Raw genomic sequence first — 25,601 nt, 5'->3', positions numbered from 1 at the left:
TCCCCCAGGCACCCATAGCCATGCCTCTTTCGGGCGTGTGAGGGGTCAGTGTCAAAGGTCGAGTTCTGAAGAGCCCTGTCCGAGGCGAGGCTGCTGTCCAGGACACGGGCTCACCCTGCGTCAATTATGCTGATTTCATCGGGGTTATGAGTTCTGTCCTTTAGACTGCCAGGCTTCCTCCTGGGACCCTGTGCCTGCCTGAGGTCTGCCCACCACGGTCGCCATGTCTAATCTCTGGGTCCACACACACATCTGAAACTTCACAGAAGGCAGCCCCTCCCCTGTGACCCTGTAATACTGCCACTCTGGGCTTGGGCTTGTCTAGAACGGCAGCGGGCACGCTGGGCCCTGGGCTGGGTTGCCCCTTCCGCTGGCTTGGAGTTCTTAAGTATGTCTGAATGAGGGCTCCCCCATTTTTATTTTGCACTGTCATTGCAAATTATGCAGCTGGTCAAGCACATGACACTTAGGAGACCTGGTGTGAATTGCACCTGCCTTACCTCTGAGAAGCATGTGACCTTGACCCGGCTGTTCTTCCTCTTTTAGCACGTGCCATGAGGCGGGAGTAGGGTCAAACCACCTTTACTGGGGGGTGTTCTGAAGACGAAATCAGGGGACAGATGAGTACTGGCATGCAGCACGTAACACGTTAGCTCTCGATTCATGCTTCTCTTGGTCATAGCATTCCAGACTGCGAGCTGTCAAATCGAAGACATCTTTCTTTTCTGTTTTATTTTTTTATGTTTTATTTATTTTTGAGAGAGAGAGAGAGCAGGGGAAGGGGCGGGAGGACAGAGGATCCAAAGTGGGCTCGCTGCCAACAGCAGGCAGCCCAAGGCAGGGCTCGAACTCACGAACCGTGAGATCATGACCTGAGCCGAAGTCAGACACTCAACCAACTGAGCCACCCAGGCACTCCTTTTCCTTTCTATTTAAACGGGATTTTAACCTTTTATTTTCTTAGTCAGTGGTATATGCCTAAAGAACAGATCCTAGAAGGTTTCTGCTTTTTTTTTTTTTACCTCTTATTCATCGCACAAATGGGCCACAGAATTCGTCCGCAGTCTTTTTTTCCCCTCCATTTGAACATATGTTGTGCAGACGGCCTATGGAATAGTGCCTTTCAAGGTATTTAAAACTGATCTTCTTTTACAAAATTATTGAAGATTAGAGAGAGAGAAAATTGAATTAAGTCCATGTCATTGAAGTAATAGTGCCTTACATTACTTAAAGATGTCTTGTGTTCATACTAATAACTCTTCCCTCAGAAAAGGCTGGCTTAGATAATGTGCATGAGTGAGGACTTCATTAAGAGTCACCGGAGGTGGTTTTTGACCCGACGCTCTGGCATACGAGGCATGGGCCCTCAGGGACAATAAGCCACTACTGTGACTTCAGTCTCCGTACTGGGATAATGCAGATACTACCACCAGCCCTGCTCCTTCACAGGTTATTTGGCGCATCAAAGGAGATATGTGTGGATGCATTTTGGAAATTTTTGAATGCTAGACAGACTTCAAGTTTCGATTAGTGATACAACCTCGGAAGTTCAGTGTTCACAAAGAGAGCCATTGAAATCATTTGAAAATCTCTCCAGAACCTAGAGGCCAAGAGTTCATGGTTCATCTTCTTTGGAAAGGGGGACTGTGTTTTCGACACCAATATGATTGCCACCCCTCAATTTCACTGGCGCCCACAGCCGTAGACGCTGCTTACTAAATATCCGTAAACTTTTGAGGCTCTTTCTCAGCTCATCAGTTATTAATTGATAGTGTTCCACAAAGAAGTATCTTTTACTCTCCTTCATTCACTTCTTTTTTTTTTTTTTTAATTTATTTCTAGGAGAGAGAGAGAGAGAGACAGCGTGAGCGGGGGAGGGTCAGAGAGAGAGGGAGACACAGACTCTGAAACAGGCTCCAGGCTCTGAGCTGGCAGTCNCAGACTCTGAAACAGGCTCCAGGCTCTGAGCTGGCAGTCAGCACAGAGCCCAACGCGGGGCTCGAACCCACGAACCGCGAGATCATGACCTAAGCGAAAGTCGGACGCTTAACCGACTAAGCCACCCAGGCGCCCCTCCTTCATTCACTTCTTTCTTCCAAATCCACTCTGTGCCTGGTACTGTTCCAGGCAGCTGGGATAAATCAGTTCTTTGCCTTCGAGGAGCTTACATTCGAGCGTGGAGAGCATAAACGATACAAAGAGGTGTATTCTATCACACGTAGGGAAGCGATGAGCGCTATGAGACAAGAAGTAGAAAGGTGCAAGGAGTGTGGGTGTGGGGGAGCATGCTTGCCGTGTTCTGAGCTCGTGGTTTCATGGAATAAGGAAGGCTCACAAGAGGCACAATTGTGCCCCTCCCCACATCTTCCCCACGCTCTCCCTAACAGCGAGTAGAAGGTTTTGAAAGAAAGAATGCGATTGCCAAGCCACTGTCAAAACCTTACACTGACGCCTCTTTTCCTCTGTGTGTGCTTTTCCCACAGTCACATGTCACAGGCCATCCCCTTTGATGACCCTCGGTTGGAGAGCTACCAAATCGTCCCTCCGGCCCCGCGGAGGGTGGAGATGAGGAGGGACCCCGTGCTGGGGTTTGGTTTCGTGGCCGGGAGTGAAAAGCCAGTGGTCGTTCGCTCTGTAACACCAGGTAAGCACCCAGACTCACTCCCAGTCTCCTGGATCACCCGCCACACCCTGTCCCCAGGGGCTGGCGCTCCTTCTGGAAGTTTCAAACTGCTCCTTGTCTAGCCGTGGAGCCTGGCTGAGTGTTTGCGACATCTGGATAGAGTCAGACCACAAGAGGGACACAAAGGGCTCTTCAAACTAGGTTTAAACTGCCAAATGCATCCTATCTCTTGACTTAGGAGAACACTGATCTATCATTTGTAACCATGGAAATGACCCACTTCTTAAAGTATGAACACAAAGAAAGAGGCAGGCACCGTTCTGTATTTCAGTAAGTTCACGATAAACTCCTTAGTGAAAAAAAGCAGAAAGTGGCATTGAAGTCACAGAAGGATTTTAGTCATTGGAGCAGACGGATCGTTTTATGAAAATGCACTCTATGCAGAACGTATTTCCCCGCCCCGTCGCTGAGGAGCCAGACCAGGTCACTGACTTTGGCCAATGGCATATTAGCAGAGATGACCTGGAAAGGCTTGAAAAGTGCTTGGACAGTTGACCTCCTTTGTTGGACGTTTGCCGTGGGAGGGAAAAGAGCGTTTCCCTCAAGTAGCCGTGACCCCTTCAGCCTCAGCCCCAAAACAAACACATGCGGCTAGCAGCCTGCCATCTAGAGATGGATGCAGCCTGATCTGTGACGCGAAGGCAAAAGATCAGCCAATCTGTGCTTGTCCTAAAGACGCATGAGCAGGGACACCTGGGTGGCTCAGTCGGTTAAATGTCCGACTTCAGCTCAGGTCATGATCTCACGGTTCGTGGGTTCGAGCCCCGCGTCGGTCTCTGTGCTGACAGCTAGCTCAGAACCTGGAGCCTGCTTCGGATTTTGTGTCTCCCTCTCTCTCTGACCCTCCCCTGCTCACACTGTCTCTCTCTCTCTCTCTCTCTCTCTCTCTCTCTCTCTCTCAGAAATAAATTAAAAAAAAAAAACATTAATTTTTTTTTTTTTAAAAGAGGCCCGTGAGCATGAGAAGAAGTCATTTATTGGACAGCCGACTGAGTTCCAGGGCAGTCTGTTATATAGCCATGGCTGACTGAGTATGTGGCAAATCTCTTAAATTCTACAGTATGATCAGATTGTGAGTGTACTTTGCCTCAGTCTCTCTCATTAGATTATACAGACGTTCGACTGTCAACACAGGTGAACATAATGGACTATGATGCACTTGCCTGAAGTGGGCTGCCATTGCCTTTCCAGAAATAGGGCTCTCAATTATTTCTTTCTTTATGATATGTATTTATGTACTTTTTAAGATTTATTTTATTTTTAGAGAGAGAGAGTGAGAGTGGGGAAGGTGGGCAGAGGAAGGGAGGGGGAGAGAAAGAGAAGGAGCGAGTGTGAAGCCCAAGCTGGCTCCATGCTCAGCACGGAGTTTGACATGGGGTTTGATCCCACAACCATGGGATCATGACCTGAGCCAAAATCAAGACTTGGACGCTCAACGGACTGAGCCATCCAGGTGCCCCTCATGTATTTCTTTCAATGGGCTTCTATTGGTTTTATTTTCACCCAAAACAAAACTCTCTTCCTTACCGTTCCTCTTTGGGATTTGGCAAGTCGGTAACAGAGTTCAGTAGTAAAGTCCTGTGGTTATGAGCACAGACTCCAGCAGTAGATTGCCCAGGTTTGATGGATTCGGAGCTTGCCTCTGCCCCTTATTAGACTGTTTGTAGCTTTCATGTTAATTCCTCTGCATTTCAGGTTGGTGGACACTTCTCTATGTCATCTGGATAATGAGGATCATGGCTATATCCATCTTTAAGGGCTAGGGAGAGAATGAGATAATGTGAAAAGGGTGCCAGGTACATAGTTCTCGCTCCAAAAATATTTTTATTGTTATTAGCCGTAAGCTCTAAAATATTTGGACCACCGAGTCTGCCAATTAAGGAAATGAAAGGTATCTGCTAAGTAGTATACATTTCAAAAGGCGATTTCATTTTTCATTATTTTGATGTAATATGGCCCAGGGTAAAGCACTGCAAATACAGTCGACCACATCCCAGACTTGCACGGAGAAAAATAGGCTTCCTTTTCTCTCCCACCACTGCCTCACCATACGGCTTCTTACCTGTTTGCCAAGCTTTTTGTTTTATTAGCTGGAGGTCCTGTCTTTGTTCTCTGTGTGGGATTGTTGAGCTTGATGCCAGTTGCAAATTTTCTTCTTAAAATGAAAGCGATCTGTTGCTTGCGCTAATAATAAAATAATACAGATGCATTGTACAAAACATACAACATTAGATGGTATAGAGGAGAAAGTTGAAAAAACACAATCACCCGAGCTGCCACTACAGAGAATGAACCACTCTTGACGAGTACATAGAGAGCCTATGGAGAGTAGACAATTCTGTGCATATATATGCGTATGTTATGCATCGTACATATGTATAAGATATATAATGTATTATGTGCATATGGACACATTTTTTTCCTAAGCGAGATAACATTCGGCCCGCTGCTTCCTAATATTGGGACCCTTGAACATCTCTGGTTCTGAGATTCTCGAGAGTGTGGGTCCTCCCCAGAGGCCACTGGGGATCTGATTGTTATTTTTCATGCTCTCGTATTGCTTCACTGTTCCTTCAAGTTCTTCCCTTCCCTGCCCTCCATGCTCCTTTAGCTCCAGACACTAGCACCTAATATTCAACAATTTCGAGAATAGTAGACAAAAATGAAAACACGTCAAAGAGTACTGTTGCCAGTCATTTTTCGGTATGAAAATGCTGGTCAAATAAACTGTGTCTCTCATTAAAATGACCCTCCTGAGGTTCAGAGGATTTCTGTAGGATGACCGGATTTTCTATACTCGACAACGCAGCCTTGAGCATACAGGGCACAAGACGATTCTCTGAAGGGCACCCCTGGTTCATATCTTGGAAGGAACTATCTTTCCTTCCTCTGAAATTCTTGGTTTGAGTTGCTTGATGAAACGCAAATATGTCCATCTGATCAAACAACAGGCGTCAGAGGTAAAAGGGTGTCCTATTAATCTGCAAGTGGTTTCCAACCCGTGAAAGTGGTTGGTTAACATCCATCAGCCAGGTAGTGGGAACAGTTTTCAGAATGTGATTAGCATCTGATTTCTAACCATTTGTTTGACTGAACGTGAGTGAATGCTTGCAGATAATCCAATGGTTATCTAAACTCTCTCAGGTGAGTTTCAGAATTTCTTATGTGTGCAAACACCGAATCTCAGTGCCCACTTCTTGCAACGAATATTTTTATCACCGATACAAGGAAGCATTAAGGTTTTCCTTGCTTTTTCTCTACCCAGAAAGATTAGTTTATGCCGTTTATGCCACAGCTTGAGTGACGTCTTCGCCAGGTGTCTCGGTGGGTGGGAAACAACTGAGTTACTTCGAGATCCATCTCTGTGTGTGAAGTGTTCATTTCAATTACTAAATAAAGCAATGGCAATAATATGTGAAAAGTAATGTTTGAGCTGCACCTATTGCCTGGTGACAGACCTGGGAATAAAGTTAAAATGATAGTACCCTAGGAATATTTGGGGATGTAATTACATTAGACATGTAAATAATGGGAATATTTATGGGTTTTACGTAATTCAGATGCGTGCTTCATGCAGATGCGGCTTTACGTTTACGTGTCAAGAGACAGAGCTGGCCGTGACCAGTTTTTAAATTATAGGAGCAAGTTCAAAGGAGGTGTTGGCCACCCTGAACTTGGAAGAGTCTACAGACCTAAGCTGAGACCCCATTCTACCCTTTCATCGTGTTCTTTAACCTGTGTGAGCCTCGGGCATCTTATTATCTGGCAGGAAGTCAAGTGTCAGTGGGATTCGAGGCAAAGCAGCCCAGCACAAAATAAATGCTCAGCAAATATTAGTTCCCTACCTCCTTGCAAAAATGCCTCCAAATCTGCTGAGGAAAAGACCATAGTGGATCAAGACAAAAACAAGACTCCTCTGTCAGTGCAGAACCCGACGTGGGGCTTGATCCCACGAATTGTGAGATTATAACCTGAGCCGGAACTAAGAGTTGGACACTCAACCAGCTGAGCCACCCAAGTGTCCCCCCTTTTCCCCCGATCTTTTAGGTAAGAATGATTAAGATGCCCCCACTTCTCGAACCTTCCCCGAAAGTACAGAACATGAGGACAAATCCTGTCTGTCCTTCCTAACACCCTCTCATGTGCTGCCTTTTGATTCCCACAGTAAGTGGCCTCTCCAGTCGTGAGGAGTGAATCAACGCAACTTTGTTCAGACCCAGGTGTGCCCAGGTTATGGTAGCTTTGGCTGCGGGCCTCTACACAACCGATTGGCCACCTGTGTGGGGAATGCCTTCTTCTGGGGGCTTCCATACTCAAAGTGTAGTCAATTGACCAACAGCATCCGCAGGCCTTGGGAGTGTGTGAAAAATGTTATCACCTCACCCATCACTCCTCCAAGTCTGCTGAGTCAGTCTGCAGGGCAGTAAGGTCCCCAGGGGTCCGTGTGCCCATTGAAGTGTGAGGGGAGCTGCTCAGCTGCTGTGTCTCAAACTTGCCTGGAAAGTTCTAGAGAAAAGCTGATGCCAGGATCTCACCTCCAAAGAGTCTTATTTAATTGGCTGGCATGTAGCCTGGACTTCTCCAGAGCTCCTGAGTTCGTTCTTTTTTTTTTTTTTAAATAAGCTCTATTCCCAATACGGGGCTCAAACTCATGATCCTGAGGTCAAGATTCATGGAGCGCCCGGGTGGCTTAGTCGGTTGGGCGTCCGACTTTTGCTTGGGTCATGATCTCGCGGTTCGTGGGTTCGGGCCCCGCGTCGGGCTCTGTGCTGACTGCCAGCTCGGAGCCTGGAGCCTGTTTCGGAGTCTGTGACTCTCTCTCTCTCTCTGACCCTCCCCTGTTCATGCTGTCTCTCTCTCTCTCTCTGCTAGAAATAAATAAAACATTAAAAAAAAAAAAAAAGATTCACATGCTCTGCCGAAGGAGGCAGCCAGGTGCCCCTCCCCAGTTTTTTGTAATGTGCAGCCAGGGTGGGGAAGGACCCATGTGGAGAACACGCAGGTGCAGTTGGGTCTTGTTTTGGCTGACAGCACCAGGTGCTTACAATGAATCCTGACGGGGAGCGGAGGACACGGGCGGGTGAGCAACGGTCTTCTCACCTGTACTTCGTTCTCATTTGTCTCCAGGTGGCCCCTCTGAAGGCAAGCTGATTCCAGGAGATCAGATTGTAATGATTAACGATGAGCCAGTCAGCGCTGCGCCGAGGGAGCGGGTCATCGACCTGGTCAGGTGCGTGACTCACTCCCCGGGGCCCCGTCCCGCTGTGAGGCTCTGAGACCTTGTCCAGCTGAGGAAGGGCTTCCTATGAGTTAGTTTACGGCAGAAATGTAAGTTCGCACATTCACCTTGAAAATGCTGGCGACGTTGACCTCTAACATAAAAACCCCTAAACAGGAAACACCACGTTGCCCGTTGCGTGTTAATAGTGACAGTGCCTATGTCTCATCCTGAGCATTGACTCCTGTTTCCATCGCTGTAGCCAAAAGTTGCATTTTTTGCCCCTTCCCAAATTATGAACGCGTTGATCTTGGGTAATCGAGGGGATAAAATGCAATACCCAAATTCAGTATAAGTGATGAGCAATTTTATATAATCTCGTGGATACTCAAACATATAGTTCACTGATTTTTCATACGTGACTGAGTGATTCATTACTGAATTGTGAAATCATCAACCAAAGCAAAAGGATAATTAGGTCAAAGCTGCAACAGTTTAAAAATGTGCTTGGTTTATTGGTTTAGCTTGATCATAGATAATAAGTGATTTGTTGTGAGATATTCTAAGTGGGGCACCAGAAAATAAATTTTACATGATGTTAATGTATTGGCCCAGAATCTTCTTAAGAGCCCTCTGGACTTTCTCTCCCACAGTGTATTTAGGGCAAAAAGGGGTCGTTAGAAGTTTTCCAAATGAAGCTATGCCTACTGTATGAGTGAATCCACTTGCGGTCCGGGGGTGCCGAGGGATGGTGGGTGCGTGACACCTGTCTTTTATAAATCGATTGTTTCAAGCACAATTGAAGCAGAAGCTAAAGCTATCAGGACACGTTAAGCTGAGAAAGGGATCTTCTAACATCGACGCTCTTTCATAACAAAAAATACCCCCGCGCTTGGAAATGGCATTACATGGAGTGTTTGGGGGGCTTTCCAGAGAACGTTTCTTACTCAGGCTTAGCTTAGCTTCCGCTTCCTGGAGAAGCCCTGGATGGTCATGCAACCTTGGAAGAACTGGGAGGAGGGTAAGAAGAAATATAGAAACAGAGGAGGCTTATTTTTAGGGTAAGCAGCCATTCTGGCTTTAGCGCAGCAAGGCGTACATCCTGGGAGACCTGTCCGTTCTCGAACGGTCGGTCACCCTGATGGAGTGCGGGCCTATTAGAACGGAGCCTTTGCGGCTGGCTGGCAGAGTGCTCATGGGGTGTCCACATCTCCACAGGATGTTCCTCCTCCGAACCCCGGGGCTCACGTCCAGCTCCCCCTGCATCAGGGACGAGATGCCTGATTTTCCCGTGGGGAGGGACGTGCCTGTGCCGTGTTACCATTTGGAGCCACTTCTGTCTTGAGATGCCTGTGGCTGCGAGCAGGGTCAGACCTCATCCAGGCAGGCTCTGAGCCCCCTATAGGCTTGCATCCCGGAGTCCCTTGTTTGGCAGACCACCCGGTTACTTTGTTTTCCCCTAGGTACACGCCTCTATAACCAGTTCCATTGATTTGTGTGCCCAGAGGATGATAGGAGAAAGAAAATCTCTGTGTGTAGGTTTCCTTGGACTGAGTTGTGGACCAGAGATGGCAAACGCTGTCTAAAAGTGTGATCATTTCTCAGCAATCCCACGGGGGCATCTGGAAAGATCCCCCACCCCATTTTTTTCCTGCTGCTTTCACACATTACAAAGAAAGTCCCCTCTCCATAAACAAAATCTCTATTGGCCTTTAGGTGCAACAGGGTTTGGCAAATATTCACTGACTACGTGCACGACACCTCGCCATCCACATCCAGCCTGCCACCTGTTTTCTGCACAGCCCATGAGCTAAGAATGGGTTTTCCCATTTTTAAATGGTCGGACAAAAGGGAGACTATTTCGTGACACACGCAAACCATGTGAAATTCAAATCCCAGGGTCCATAAATAACGTTTTGTTGCAAAACAGCCACACCCGGTCATTTATGCATTGCCTACAAGTGTTTTCTCCCTACGACAGCAGAGTCAAGTACTTGGGGCCGAGACCTATCTAGCCCTTTACTGGAAAAGGTTGTCAACACCTGTTTTAGGAGATACTGAAGGAACGAATTGCATTGTCTTTGGTGATGACTGCAACAGTCCCACGTACTTGAGGAAGAGGTGGTGGTATTTGAAATGGAAAGCATGTATGCTGTTTAAACATTATGAAATACTTCAGTTGCCTAAAACTTCCTTTCACGTGTCCAGGCCCATCCTCTGGGTCAGCGATCGGGAGGGCAATCGGCATCGGCTGTTGAGTCCCTTTGTGTCATCCATGACTAAAAGCTGGCTGTCCTGTGAAGCCCATGCATGAATTCTTTGGGGGCAGGAAAGGAGGGCTTCCCGGGAGCCGCTCTACCGCACAGGGGTCTGCTTGACCCCATCACAGAGGATGGGAAGCACCCTCTCCCCGGATCTTGGTGCTCTGACAATGCCGAAGTTGCAGACGTCTTCCTTGGACTGGAGGAGGGAAGGGGAGGAAGGGAAGTGCTGGCTGACACTAGAAGATCACATTGCGCCTCTTCCTAGAAAGTTCTGGGGGATCCCACTTGTTCGCAGCTCACTTCAGAATGGAGCCTGAGCGTCTCTTTGCAGGGATGAGGGAGACAGAGTCCAGCCCACGGGGAGCTCACAGTCCTCACTACCATGATGAGCGATGCCTAATCATGGTGGACCTCTTCCAGACAGACAAGACCCTCACATCGAACCCTTGGGCAACTTTCTCAGATTCGAAGGAGTTGTGTTTCTTTAGAAGAGTAACAAAGTGCTTTCTTTTAACCCAAGAAAGCCTAGTGCAATAAGACAGTGGGGTTCCCCGTATGGAACACACTTGGTCGTAGAGTTCCTGTGCTGGCCGATGCCTTCCAACGCATTAAACCAGTTTGCACATAATGCATTTCTCACTAATAGAAAAAGTTCAAGTATTAGAAGATGTTTCCTTGCCTTCCCATGAGCTCAGTCATCTGTCCGCCATATGTGTACAAACCTAAAAATGTAGCTCTTATACCGTCATCTCTGGGCTTCTCAGCCGATATGTGTTTTAATGTCTGTATCTTACACAAGATTAATTCCCTTTCTGTTTAAGAAAATATCCCATTTTCTTAGCCACGAAGGAAATTTGGAAAAACACTCATCATTTTAATACCCCTGTAAAATTCACTCTTTAAAAATTGGCACCCATTTACTCATGTAAGTGGGTTAGTCTTGTTTTGTTCTTTTTTTTTTTTTTTTTTCCCTCCCAGGACAGCAATTGCTCGTGAATCGGTTTTTGTTTCCAGATACTTTTGTGTTTTGTTGTGCGTTCTTCTTCTTTTTATCGTTTGGTTGCTCTATGATACAAAATTATTTATTTTTCTAGAGAAAATGAAAGAGTTTCTCAGAGACCAATTTACTACTATAGTAACCACATTTGGGGTTTTTCATGTAGCCTCAAAAAGCTGTAATTGCTCTGCTGAAATTAGACAAGTTCTGTTCATTTCACAGTTGTCTAAGTTGTTAACTCTCGCTCAGACTTTCGAGTGGCTGAGGAGCAAAATCTTTGAAGAATCCATGCCCTTTGCAAATTACCACATCTTTCTTCTTTAGAAGTATCCAAGGATAATTTCCCTTGGCTCTTCATAATTAGACAAATTAACTTAAAAGAGTTCCCAACATTTTATTTTTGAAAACTATGGAGTATAATTGCTCATAGACGTCATGAATCATGCCCCGTCCCTCAAGGCTAGCCAATCCAATTGAATTTGTTTGGCGTCAGCAAACAATTACTGAGCACTAACTGGGTAGCAAACGTCATGTAGGGTCCTGGTGATGCATAAATACCAAAGACGTGATTCCTGCACTTAAGGAGGAGGCTTCTAACTAATTGCACTGGATTTACGTGTGTTGCAAGGCTGTGGGGGAGGGGAGTGTTTGGTGGGAATGTCTAGTGAGAGTGATTGGGATGTGCAGGAATGTAGTGCAGTCTTAAAGGGTGGCTGTTGACCTTGAGTGGAAGGGCAGGTTATGGCTGGAGAGAGGATTGTGAAATAGATCTTGCCTTTGTCCCTGGAAACCCCAGAGCCTCCTGATGGACACTTACTATCCAAGGTGCAGTTCCAAAGATACGCATTGCCCATATGGCTGTCCTAAACCACAACCTCAATGTCTGGTCCTGTCCCCTTGCAGCTGCCCCTTTAATGTGGCCACAAAACTGCTGGCTTGCATTAGAGCAGAGGCGCTGGCCTTTTGGGATTCGAGATTGGATAAATAGCATGGACTTAAGCCTCCTCCACCCGGGAGAACCCACGTGCATACACAGTTTTGCACAGAGTGTCAGAATGTTCCTGGATTCCCAGGATGCCAATCCCAGTTTTAGAGCCCTGGCAGCAGAATCTGAAAGTGCTGGCTCCCTTCCTTCCCTTTTGTTTCTATTTGAGTCAGAAGGTAACGTCGAAGAGCCAGATAGGCGAGCAGCTCAGTCTTACCCCCTTCCCATCATAGCAGTGAACACAGAGGGCTGCCCAGCCCGTGACAAGAAGGCACAAGGGTCAAACTGGAAACTGGCTCCTCTTCTCCCGTCTCTGCACTGGAGAAGCTAGCCATCCCTCCATCTGTCTCCTCTCACGACCTAGGTTGATTATTCCTGCTGATGTATTTAATGAGCTGTGCGAGCTATAGCCACATCGAGAGAACATTGTCCACATCTATGAGACATGTCACCCTTTTTATACTAATGTTCTATGATTGGGAGCATTAGGATTCTTCCAATAAGTAACTATAATAAGAATAAGAATAGATGATAAATTACCAACCATCGCTTTAATTCTCAAAGGACAAACATCAATTTTTAGTGGCATTCCTTTGACCTAAGTAACTATTATGCATAAAAACACACCAAACAATGTACAAATTTCCTTCTAAGGCCAGGAAAGATTATTCCAGTAATTATAACCAGAATGCCCAGAAGCATGATTCGTGTCTTCCTAGAACACATCCCTCCCAACAAGACAAATGAGCCAACTCACTTCCGCAATCGAAGCCAGAGCTTTTTTTTTATAACTTTCAAGGGTAACTTTTTTGACACTCAGGAGAAAAAAAAAGAGAATATTATCAATCGCATCCCAACTAATGATGAGAGTTAATATGTAGGAAGTCCTTCTTATCTGCTAAACCCTTTCATTCCTTAGTATTAAGACCATGGAGCACCTGGGTGGTTCAGTCGGTGGAGCGTCCAACTTTGGCTCAGGTCATGATCTCATGGTTCGTGGGTTCAGGCCCCACGTCGGGCTCTGCTGAGAGCTAGCTCAGAGCCTGGAGCCTGTTTCAGATTCTGTATCTCCCTCTCTCTCTGGCCCTCCCCTGCTCATGCTGTCTCTCTCTCAGAAATAAATAAAACATTTAAAAAAAATTTTTTAAAAGACCAGACAAACTTACCCAGCGCTTACTATACCCTGTCCTGTATACATTTTGTATATTAACTCATTCAGTCCTCACAATGATTAATGGATACAGCAGTCACCTCTAATTTACAGATGGGGAAACTGAGGTGCAGAAAGGTTAAGGAATGTGCCCACGATCCCATAGCTAGTAAGTAGTGGCATGAAACCGAGTCTGGCTCCGTAATGAGTGCTCTTAACCTGCTCATCATGTGTGTCTCTTAGAACAGCCCCAGGAGCAAGTACTGTTGATTGTACTCCCATTACAGAATGGGAAAGGGGCTTAAAGGAGTTAAAGCACTTGCTTAGGGCAAGTAGGGAGGCGCCCTGAGTGGGTGAAACAAGCCAGTATAAATCACCTGGACCTGTTCGTACCGAGGGGACCAGCCTGGTTATCCAGCATGTTGAGTCCTCACTCGGTAGGCCCTATAGCCACCAGAGCTATATTTGGCCTCTAGCACCTGGGTCTTAGCACCTACATGCCACAGACACCTCCATTTGGGGATTAGGCATTTGGGTTGGGCAAAGAGCCCACCTCCTGTCCCAGGTTGGCCAAGCACTTACTTTGATTTTAGCAGGAAATGCCCCGGAGTGCTTGCCTGTCGCAATCAGTGGAAGATTGGCAAGCTTAATAAGAGTAAGAGAAACCATTTAGAAGGGACCTGTCTAAAAATTAGATCTCAGCCCATCCATCTTTTTATCAGTCTCTCTCCTCATCAGAATTATAATGGAAAGTCAAATCAGATCATGTTCCGGGGGCAATGTGTCTGCAAAAGAATGTATTAGGAGGGTCACCTTCCTGTCTCATTTCAGCTGGGCTTGGATGCATCACGATGCTGCTTAGTAAAATAACAAAGCAGAGAACATCTACCGAGCGTTGGGTGTATAAAATATGCATGATGATATATGGTACAATAAGGCCTTATTATGGTAAGACCGGCAAGCAATTTCAGTGAAAACACAAAAGAACAGCGCCTCGGTATGCTGACACCCCACCTTGTAGACTGACCTAATACACACTTGCAGTGTACACGTTTTCTGACAATTGCAAATTACAGAGCCTGGGGAGAAAGAGGTCAGCAATTCTAGAAAACGGGACATGTGCAAAAACATTCTAATAAGGACAAAGTAGAAAAAGGGGTTTGAGTCCATAGTTCATAAAGGTTATCATGAAAATTACTAGGAAAAATGGTTGCACTCAGATTGTTTCAACATCCCTTGTATTTGTTAATGAGCACCTCTTGCTCTCTCACTAGATCACCCCATTACTGTACATGCTCTCGTGCAACTCACGCATGGACAATGAATAGCGAAGACTGAAGAATCACAAAAAGTTTTAAACTAGGGCATGTTTTCAATGACCTCCTATGGTTGACACTACTGACTATCTTAACATCTTATCTATATTACGAAAAAAATGGTAGGGGCGCCTGGGTGGCAACCAACATTTGATTTTGGCTCAGGTCATAATCTCAGGGTTCCTGAATTTGAGCCCCGTGTCAGACTCTGCACTGACAATACAGATTCTCCTTCTTCTCTCTCTGCCTCTCTCTCTCTCTCTCCCTCTCTCTCCCTCTCTCTCCTTCCCCCTCTCTCAAAATAAGTAAATAAACTTAAGGAGCAAAATCCAAATATTAAAAAAGAAAGAAAGAAATTGTAGAAGATGATTACTGGCCCAATACCATGTTCTGCTAATCCTTTCGAACTACAAGTTTCTAAATTATTCCACGTACTTTCTATATATAAGTAGCTGGAAAAACCAAACCAAACCAAAACAAAACAAAAAACCATTGTGGTGAGCCTTCAGTCAGAACATGACCATGACCAGAACATGACCAACTCTAAGCCCCTTTCCCTAGAGATGTTACTAGAAGGTCACAAGAGCTCAGTGCCAGAGCCTGTCTTTACAGGCAACACAGTGAGTGGGCAAGGACCTGTCCCAATGATCAGATGTGCAAGAAGTGTATTTTTTTTTTTAAAGTAAGCACTATGCCCAACGTGGGGCTTGAACTCATGACCCCGAGATCAAGGGCTTGTGTGCTCTACTGAGTCAGCCTGCTGCCCCAGAAGTGTATTGTTATTTATCCATTATATAATAATCTAGTTTTTATTCCCATCCTAATGTATGGTCAGTTCATTCCCTTTGCCGCAGTGCCAAGTCTTCATCTGGGGGGCGATTGCTGTAGCCAGAGGAGGCGCAGAGGGAGGTGAAGCGTGTTCCCTCTGCCCGCATTGTCCATCTCACTAGAACTTGCTGGGGTATCGCTGTGCTTATCTGGTCTGCCTTTGGTCATTCACCTAGGCGAGGAGCTGCATGGCATCCCTTGGTCACCACTGTTGGCCCTTCCTTAGCCACCTCTCTGTCATCGTGGGTGAACCTGCCCCTCCAGAGGCATACTGGGATATAGACTGCTCTCTGCGGTGAATTTCCTCTAGGATCTGCTCCCCCCCACCCAGGGTTCTGACTGTGAAAGAAGGCACAGGTCATTGTAGTCTTTAATTCTGCCAGACTATGTGGGGGTTGCCAATGGAACCTTCCTGGAGAGAAAGCTCTTGGAAAGAGGGAAGGATGCTCTTCTGCATACCCTCAAGTTGACTCTGTCTCCCCACCCTCTGACCAATGTCCATGCCGGAGAGGAGGAAGCTTTCCTCTGATTTGCTGAATGTCTTTCCCAGCCTTTAGTTTTTACCCTCAGTTCCTAGAGCCTAGATACTTTCCCACGTCTCTCACAACCCTTTCCTGGGGTGATGAGTGGCGTGTGGTCTGGCTGACCAAATGGGCAAAGGGATCGTGCGGATCAAACAGAACAAAGAAATGAGGGGGGAGGGCATGGAGGTGAGAGGGGGACATTGGTGACTATTTCAAAATATTATCCTGCTCCCTGATGAAAAGACATGTTGTGGCATAGAAGTCAGAAAAATCTGCTTTCAAATGCCGCGTCTGAAATGGATTAGCTGTGTCTGATGTCGGGCAAAAGGACTTACTTTATAGCAATCCTGCGTCTTGACCCATAAAACTCAGATCTGCCTCACACTGTTGTAAGAATTAGATAAACCAGAATGAGAATGTATGCGAGAACACTTTGCGACTTGTAATCAGGTAGGTCTTTGTGTCAGATGTTGTCATTAATGCTCTTGACATTGCAGCGTAGTGGGTCGGAGGACAATCCAGGTAGTCCGTCCAAACCAAGGGAGGACCCCGCCATTCACTTCCAAGGGAAGGAACTAGGAATTTAGTCTTTCAGAATGAAGATAACTTGAGGAATGATGAAAAGGCCCGGAAAGCCCCCAGTTGTTTGCCAAGGTACACCCCTAGAGCTCTAGAACCCGGCAGTGATAACTGTGAACCTGACTTCGGGATCCCCACAGATGTGCAGCCGTGTGATGAGGTGCTGGCTGGGACGCGAGGGTGTCACTGTTGTGTCCTATGTGTGAAGTGGGTGTGGAGCTATTGGCACATGCCTTGCTGAGGTTAAGATTAGTTTGGGAACGTCCTAAATCAGGGGTCAGCGCACTTTTTCTGCAGAGGACCAGGTTGTAAATATTTTAGGCACTGCAGGCCATATGGTCCCTGTCACTACAACCCAACTCTGCCATCGGAGTTCATCAGCGGCCATAAATAATATGTAAACAAATGGGTGTGGCTGTGTTCCAATAACACTTTGTTTACAGAAACAGCGGGGGGGGGGGGGGGGGGGGGGGGGGGGGGGGGGGCAGATTTAGCCCCCAGGCTGTTGTCCACCGGCCCCTGGCTTAAACCAATGAAAATTTAAAGGGACCAGTTCCTAAAATAAGAAGGCCACAGAGGCAGGGCAGTGAAACAGAGCGTGCTGGGGGGGTTTTGCTAGCGATCATAATAAAGATAAAGCAAATATTACAGACTCTCCGGCCACCTAAAATCCTTTTGGGGAAGTGGAGAGATGGGGGATAAAGTAAGGAAACAAACAGATAACCACCACTGACTTCTATATTGCTTTCCCTGATCCTCCCTAGTCAGCCCCCAAAGTTAATTACTCCCATAGCATGAGCCACTGAAAGGTACATCTATCTTTATTATAATCTATACCACACAAGGTTATCTGTGTTTGTGAACTTGTCTGTCTTTGTCACAAGTGTGTTTTTGTTTTGTTTTGTTTTGTTTTTACTTTGAGAGAGAGAGAGAGAGAAGGCAGAGAAAGAGAGGGAGAAAGAGAGGATCCCAAGCAGGCTCCGCACTGTTACCTCAAAACCCGATGCGAGGCTTGAACTCAGGAACCGCCCGCCAGATCATGACCTGAGCCGACATCAAGAGTCAGATGCTTAACCGACTGAGCCACCCAGGCGCTCCCACAAGTGTGTGTTCCTTCATGACAAAGACCAGGATTAGGATAACACTAGCTGCTGTCACAGATCCCAAACTATAAGGTGCTTTAGTCACAATAGGAATTTGTTAATCAAGGGGCGCCTGGGTGGCTCAGTCGGGTGAGCGCCAGACTTCGGCTCAGGTCACGATCTCGTGGTTTGTGGGTTCGAGCCCCTTGTTGGGCTCTGTGCTGACAGCTAGCTCAGAGCCTGGAGCCTGCTTCGGATTCTGTGTCTCCCACTCTCTCTCTCTCTCTGACTCTCCCCTGTTCACAGTTTCTCGCTCTCAGAAATTAATGAAAAACATTTTAAAAGAATTTTTTTAAAAAAGGAATTCGTTAATCGCGTAAGGTCCATAATGAGCGCTCCTGATGGGCAGACAACTCTCCTTCAGTAGAGAGTCCAGGGATGCACCCCAGACCCGACCTGTTTCGTGCCTGGCCATCTTCAGCACGCAGCTTCCGGTTTGTCTTTGTCAGACTGCAGAAGGGGAAGAGCTTGCAGGGCGCGTGGAAAGGCTGCCGGGGCCAGGCCTGGAAGGGGCGGGGGCAGGGGGGGGGCGGTGAGGGTGATCGGGACTTCCACTTCCTTCCTTTGGCAAGAAGCCAGCCGCGTGGAAGAATCTACCTGCACAGGAAGCTGTGTGCCGTCCCGCCGCGAGCCTGATCAGAGGCGGGAGCCGGTGCGGAGAACACAGAGCCACTTTCTGCGCAGATCCTATTTTATGCACGATGCTCGCCTTCCTGCCTGGTGCAGTGCTCAACACTGCAAAAGGGAAAAGAGTTTAGGTTTTTAGGACTACCTCTAAAAGTGAGTGTAATACAGACCTGCCTTTTAAAAGCTTGCATGCAATTTGTCTCATTATTCTTTTCGTCGAATCTAAACAAGCCGGTAACCTTTTCCGCAATGGTGCCAGAAGCCGGTCCCTTGTTTGTCCCCTGCTTTTGCACATGTGTTGATTTTAGTCTTGACACCTGTATTCCAAACATCTCCGTCACTTCACTGGTATGACCCAAGGTATTATCTCTGTCGACCTCACTTTGACTGACTGCATTGTTCTCAACCTCTCACACCATCTTAGACTCAGCTCACAGATTTGAAATGAGGTATTTAGTGAGTGGTTTCAATTACCATTCGGAACTTCAGCTGCTCCTTTGCCTTAACGCAGCATCAGCTCCCATATCCAGCATAACCAGAGTTACATTTACGCCCACACTTACAATGACTTCTCGTATGCCTTGAACTTCTCTTTTCTCTGAGAAAGGCAGCATGGGGCTTTAAAGGTTGTATTTATGCCTTCTATGCATTGCTTACATGTGAACTTGCGGGCAGACCTCCTCCCTTCCTGAATCGGCATCCTGCTGTGTAATCTCCTTGCGCCCCCTTGGTGTGAATGTAGTAGTGTGAAACAGACATGCAGGTGGAAGAGAGACCATCGTGGTTCTCCACCAGGCATCTGTTGGCCAGCAGTCAATTTGGGGTTGTAACAGCTTTGGAGTCCTCATTCTCCAAAAGTTTGCAATGGAGTATTATAGGTGTTTTGTGTGAGACCATTCTTTATCGGGCAGGTCTGTCCTTTGCTTTTTTTTTTTTAATGTTTATTTATTTTTTCTTTCTTTTTAATGTTTTATTTATTCTTGAGACAGAGAGAGACAGAGCATGCGAGGGGGAGAGGCAGAGAGACAAGGAGATACAGAATCTGAAGCAGGCTCCAGGCTCTGAGCTGCCAGCACAGAGCCCGATGTGGGGCTCGAACCCACAAATGTGAGATCATGACCTGAGCCGAAGCCGGAGGCTTAACCGACTGAGCCACGATGTGGGGCTCAAACCCACAAATGTGAGATCATGACCTGAGCCGAAGCCGGAGGCTTAACCGACTGAGCCACTCAGGCGCCCCAATGTTTATTTATTTTTGAGAGAGAGAGAGAGAGAGAAAGACAGCTTGAGCAGGTAAAGGGCAGAGAGAGAGGGAGATACAGAACTTGAAGCAGGCTCCAAGCTCCAAGCTGTCAGCGCAGAGCCCGACGCAGGGCTCGAACCCACAAATTGTGAGATCATGACGTGAGCGAAGTCAGGCACTTAACCGACTGAGCCACCCAGGTGGCCCAGGTGTGTCCTTGAATGGAAGGAAATTTCCCATCTGTTAAACCCTAATGGTGCTCCCCAATACATGGGGATGTTCTCACCCCGTCGAGAACCCCTGGAGATGACAGTTATGAAATCTTTCCTTAAGCGTCCATTGAAGGCACATCTCACCTTCTTCTCGGAGGGTGCAGTGTCAAACCCCTGCAGATGAATGGTTCCCCACCGAGAGGCAATGTCCAAAGATGGTAAAATACCCATGAAATGGTTGAGAAGAGAAGAAGGGAGGTAATGAGGCAAGTCCTGTCCCTGTTCCCAAGCAACAGAGCAGGGAGCAGGGAGGCAGCAATTATCAAGAGCCACCCTCTCCCTGCTGGGAGTCCAGATGGTATGGTAGCAGAGACCCCGTGTTCATAAACTAAATGGTAAGACAGTGAAGTTTAGTTATAAATAGGATCTATAAAAATGTATTGGCTTATAAATCTCGGGCAGAAAAAGATTCTTTGAACAAGTAAGATGCAGGGAGAGATTTTGTACTCCCTTGGCACTCTTTGGCTACTGTGTTTCTTCAAGCAAACAAAATCTGCCGGAAGAGGCACTTGAACCACATCTTTTAAGAAAGGAAAAATGAAGCAAGCACCATTGTTTTGAGCCCACCGCTGGTGCTACATACACCAAATCCTAGCACACCTCTGTGATTGGGAGTAATGAGACTCATTTACAGTTTAAGAAAAACATGGTTAAATACACGCTGGCTGTACGCTGGGCTCCATGCTTTGCCAGTGAGTTCCGTCATTTGCTCAAGGTCAGTGGAGCCATACTTGATGAAGCCAGGAAGTCAGTCCAATGTCCACCAATGTTACATACTATCTGTTACTCCCTGCTGTTGATTGGTGTCTGAAGGACCCCTAAACTCTGAGCAGACCAGTCTGCAGTGGCTCTGCGGGTTGACACCAGGGCACCCTTCCTGAATGTGAGAGCTGAGTCACATCCCCAAGACCCTTGCGTGACACGGACAGGAAGGGAACTCTCCCAAGACACGACTGGGAATATGTTTTTAATGTTTTATTTTTTTAAGTTTATTTACTTTTTGAGAGAGAGAGTGTACGCACTCACATGCATGGCCAAGGAGCAGAGAGGGGGGAGAGAGAGAGCTCCCCACCATCAGCATGGCCAAACCCACAAACCATGAGACCAAGACCTGAGCCAAAGTCAGACACTTAACCGACTGAGCCATCTGGGTGCCCCAGAAATATTTTTCAAAAGAATGTTTTTATAACTGGTGTTAGGGAGTTAACACCCTGTACACATTACCTAGTCTCTTTTTCATATTGGACAAAATGCATGCCCACGGAAAACGGAGACTTTCTTGAGGGCCATTTGTCCACTCTGAAATGCTTTCTGATTCCACACGCCAACATATGAGCCTAGCAAATCAGCTTTTATTTCATCATTTTTGCATATTAGTATCCTGTATATTTTAAATCAGTCTTTATTAAGCATACCAAATTATATTCCACCACAGAGTTGACATTAAAAAGCAGTTAATAAGCCATTTGATTACCACTTAAAACATGAAATATAAACTCGTTTACTCTAAATTACTTCTATTTAGACAGGAAAGTACCCCAAAAAATGCGGAACTTGGCATTTAGACAGAAGGCATAATATGTTATTATTCTAAACAGGATTCCACTTCTATTTCAACACCTTTGCCTCTCTGTATTCTGAGTATTTCCCATTTAAGCGACCAAGGCAAAATTCATTCCCAATTCTAGATCAAGTAATGAAGGACCCAGGAAACCAAAGATTTGTTAGTTTTCCCCCATATGAGAACGTATCACTATTAAACATTTTTCTTTTCCTTTTGCCTCCTTGCTGCCATCGATTTGTATTTTTATGCAGAAAAGAGTCTACATCGCTGGGTCTAATAAATGGAATGGCTCTGTGGGCTTAGCATTCTTGGGTTTTTACAAGAAGCATGTCAAAGATGAATTTCCATCACCCGCTCTGCAACTCTGCCCCAGGGTGTTTTCATTTATATTTAATGTTAAATCAAGGATATTAGAGGTGGAACAGACTGTTCTTCATTGAACCGAATCAACAGTATCAGCTCACTTTGAATTCCGGAAATCACACAGGGAATGTTCTTTCTCATAGAGCACTTCGGGGTATCTGGGTGACTTGGAGCTTGGTAATTTCAAAACTGAATAGCCAAACACAATAACAAAGGAAACCTCTCTCGGGATTTATAATAATAATAATAATAATAAATAACAAGTTTGCGGAAAGATTCTGAAAGTGTGAGAATTTAGAAAAAAACTTGCGCGCATTTCTCACCCTTTAATTTCCTGCGTATATTATGTTTCTTAAGCACAGTGAGGTACCAGTTTCCATTATTCTGCAAAGTAATACGGTACGTGGGAGGCCCCGAAAAGTGGCTTTTCCTCTGCAATTTGTTTTTTCTCCATGAAGCCCTGTTTCTTGGGCTCTCAAATATACAGTTTGTCTTGAAAGTCGCATAGCTGTGATTAGTAAGAGCGTTTCAGGCAGAAGTGGAACAGTTCAAACCAGCGTAAGCAAAAAAGTGGATCTCCTGGCTGATGGAACTCAAACGGGCCTAGGGAAGGGGGGTCGGGCATACAGGGAGGCAGGTGCTGAAACACGATGGTACCAAGAACCTGTTGGCCTGCTTTCCCGTGTGGAAAGCCCGTGGCTTCTTTACGAGAGCTCTCTCCCAGTATAAGGCTAAATCAGAGCTCTAGGCTTGCATGCCCCCAACTTAACAGCTCAGAGGGACAAAAGACCACCATTTCCCACAAAAACGGACCCAGCTTCCCAGACAGAGCTTTTACTTGTCCAGTATGGTGACCATCTACCCCTAAATAAATCATCGGCACTAAGGGAGTGCACTCTGCCTCCAGTGCGGAGCAGGGGGGTGCAGGTCTGGGTCGTGTGATCAAGATGGCATCAGCCCCGTGTAGATTTTTAGAATCTAAGAGTTGGAGAGGTGGGTTCTGCAAAGGAAATCTGGGGGCCATTGCTGAAAGAATGGACCGAATCCTGGTCAAGGAAAGGAAACAACTGCTACTATTACTGGTCACTCGTGGCTGCAGCTTGTTTTATCATGGAAAATCTTGAAAAGGAACATAAGGGTAGAGAAAAGTATAGTCAACCCATGTTCCGATCACCAGCTTCAACAGTCATCAACGCATGGCCATTCATCCATACCCCAAGACGCCCTCCCCCCACTCTTTCATGATATTGAAGCAAACCCCGCAGATCATTCCATTCCATCTATAATAATTCAATATGTGTCTCTCATATGATATGATGAGAAATCTCAATATGATCTAAGAGATCAGCACTTTTTATAAAAATTAAAAACCCAGGGGCGCCTGGGTGCCTCAGTCGGTTAAACATCCGACTTCAGCTCAGGTCATGATCTCGTGGTTCGTGGGTTCGAGCCCCGTGTTGGGCTCTGTGCTGACAGCTGGCTCAGAGCCTGGAGCCTGCTTCTGATTCTGTGTCTCCCTCTCTCTCTGACCCTCCCCTCCTCATGCTATCTCTCTCTCTCTCTCTCTCAGAAATAAATAAAACATTAAAAATTAAAATAATAAAATAAATAAAAAAGTATAAATCCATAATAGCATTATCACACCTTACAGTATACAATATAATCAAATATTCACAGTATTCTTATCTCTTCCATTGTGTCTCATAGCATAATTTCCTGTAGTAGTATATTTTGGGGGTTTTTTTAATGTATATTTATTTATTTTGAGAGAGAGAGAGACAGAGAGCATGAGCAGGAAAGGGGCATAGAGAGAGAGGGAGAGAGAACCTCAACCAGGCTCCATGCTGCCAGCACAGAGCCCAATGTGAGGAGACCATGACCACGAGATCATGACCTGGGATGTAAATTGAGTTGGACACTCAACTGACTAAGCCACCCAGGCGCCTCTTGTTCCTGTACATTTGAATCAAGATCCATATAAAGTCCAAATACTATGACTTGTTCATATGTCTTTTTTTTTTTTTTTTTTTTTTTTTTTTTTAGGATTTATTTATTTAAGTAATCTCTACACCTGACATGGGGCTCGAGCTCTTGACCCTGAGATCAAGAGTCACAAGCTCATCCGACTGAGCCAGCCAGGCGCCCCTATTCATATGTCTTTTAAGACTTTGTTTTATAGCTTTTTTTCCTTTTAAATTTTAGAGAGCTAGAGAGCACAAGAGGAGGAGAACAGGGCAGAAGGACAGAGAGACAGAGAGAGAGAGAGAGAGAGTCTCAAGTAGGCTCCCCACTCAGCACAGAGCTTGACACCGGGCTCAATCCCACAACCCTGGGATCATGACCTGAGCCGAAATCAAGAGTCAGATGCTCAACCTACTGAGCCACCCAGGTGCCCCATTATCTGAATAACTTAAAAGAGAAAATATTTGGTTACCCTGGTGAACAGTTCATATAAAAGGCAAGGTAAATGTTTCATTCTGTCCCTTCATTTACTGCTTTATTTACCAGCTTTCAAAATGAGTTGTTTCGCTGGCATTTCTCCCCCCAAAATGATTTTTTAATGTTTATTTGAGAGACAGAGACAGAGTACAATCAGGGGCGGGCCAGAGAGAGAGGGAGACACAGAATCTGAAGCAGGCTCCAGGCTCTGAGCTGTCAGCACAGAGCCCTGTGTGGGCCTTGAACTCATAAACCATGAGATCATGACTTAAGCCGAAGTTGGACGCTTAACCAACTGAGCCACCCAGGCACCCCGAAATATTTTTTAATGTCATTATGAACTTATGGATTTACGTATATTTGATTATTTAAATCTACTGATGTTATTATTGTTGGCAAAGCTCAACTCCTCTTCTCTTTGGTAAGTGAAAGGCTGTCGAATGGGCTATTGAGTCCTTTTGACATGACCCTAATGGTCTCTGTTAGTGTCTTGACTTTCTGATACGACATGATGCTCAAGGTGGGCATGTGATGCTGTGATGGGCAGCACTAAAACATTAGTGTATGTATTTTAGAGATAAAATACATCATGACCTGCTACCCATATGTCTATTCAAGGTCAGGACCCAAAAAAATTTTATTTATTTATTTTTATTTTTGTTTTTGAGAGAGAGAGGGGGTACCAGCATGGAGGAGCAGAGAGAGAAGGCAATCGCAAATGGGCTCCACGCTGTCAGCGCAGAGCCTGACGCAGGGCTCAAACCATAGAACTGTGAGAGCATGACTGGAGCTGAAATGAAGAATCAGATGCCCAATGGAGTGAGCCACCCAGGCACCCCAGGACAAAAAGTTTTGATCTAATCCCAACTATCTTTAATCTTTATTTCCTTTTTCTCAAACTAAATCCCAGTTCTCAGCTCTATCCCACACTGCACACATCCCAGCCTCAGAATAACACCACCACCACAAATAAACCTGATTACCCAACGCATTTGAAGATATTTTTGTTGCTGTTCTATTTGTCTTTATGTCATATCTCACAAGGATGCTCAAAATACTGTTTTAAAATCACTTGGGACAGCTCCTCTCTTTGTCTCTCTGCCTCTAACTGAATTCTCAGGTGCAATTATTTCATCTTACTTACAATTGCTTGGATGGCTCTTTTGTTTAATTTTGTTTTAAAATTATGTGTCGTTATAACCATGCCTCCAACAGGATACACGGGTTCTTTGTTTCATTTTACAAGCAATATTCAGGGATTTTATTTAGCTGTGTTTTATAATTATGTCTGTTTTCATGATTCCCAAGTCAAAGCTACAAAATGTATGTCCAGGGAAGGAAAAGTTCTGTCCATGTCCTTTCCTCCCTATTTCCTCTCATATATGTAACATTTATTTTTTTTATTTT

At 45.8% G+C, this 25,601-nt stretch overlaps 1 protein-coding gene across 1 annotated transcript in view; it reads left to right on the top strand.

Moving 5' to 3' along the window:
- The window catches only part of FRMPD4 (FERM and PDZ domain containing 4), a 541,790-nt gene that overhangs the window by 452,427 nt on the left and 63,762 nt on the right, over positions 1 to 25,601 (top strand). Inside the window, exons 3-4 of the mRNA XM_039234277.1 lie at positions 2,484 to 2,644; positions 7,811 to 7,913. Coding sequence (XP_039090208.1) covers positions 2,484 to 2,644; positions 7,811 to 7,913 — 264 coding nt within the window. The remainder of the gene's footprint in view (positions 1 to 2,483; positions 2,645 to 7,810; positions 7,914 to 25,601) is intronic.

Source organism: Hyaena hyaena, unplaced genomic scaffold (assembly GCF_003009895.1).
Source record: "Hyaena hyaena isolate Hyena2069 unplaced genomic scaffold, ASM300989v1 scaffold_85, whole genome shotgun sequence".
Taxonomy (NCBI): domain Eukaryota; kingdom Metazoa; phylum Chordata; class Mammalia; order Carnivora; family Hyaenidae; genus Hyaena; species Hyaena hyaena.
The sequence above is the reverse complement of the archived record's forward strand: the minus strand, read 5'-3'. Positions and strand labels throughout refer to the sequence as shown.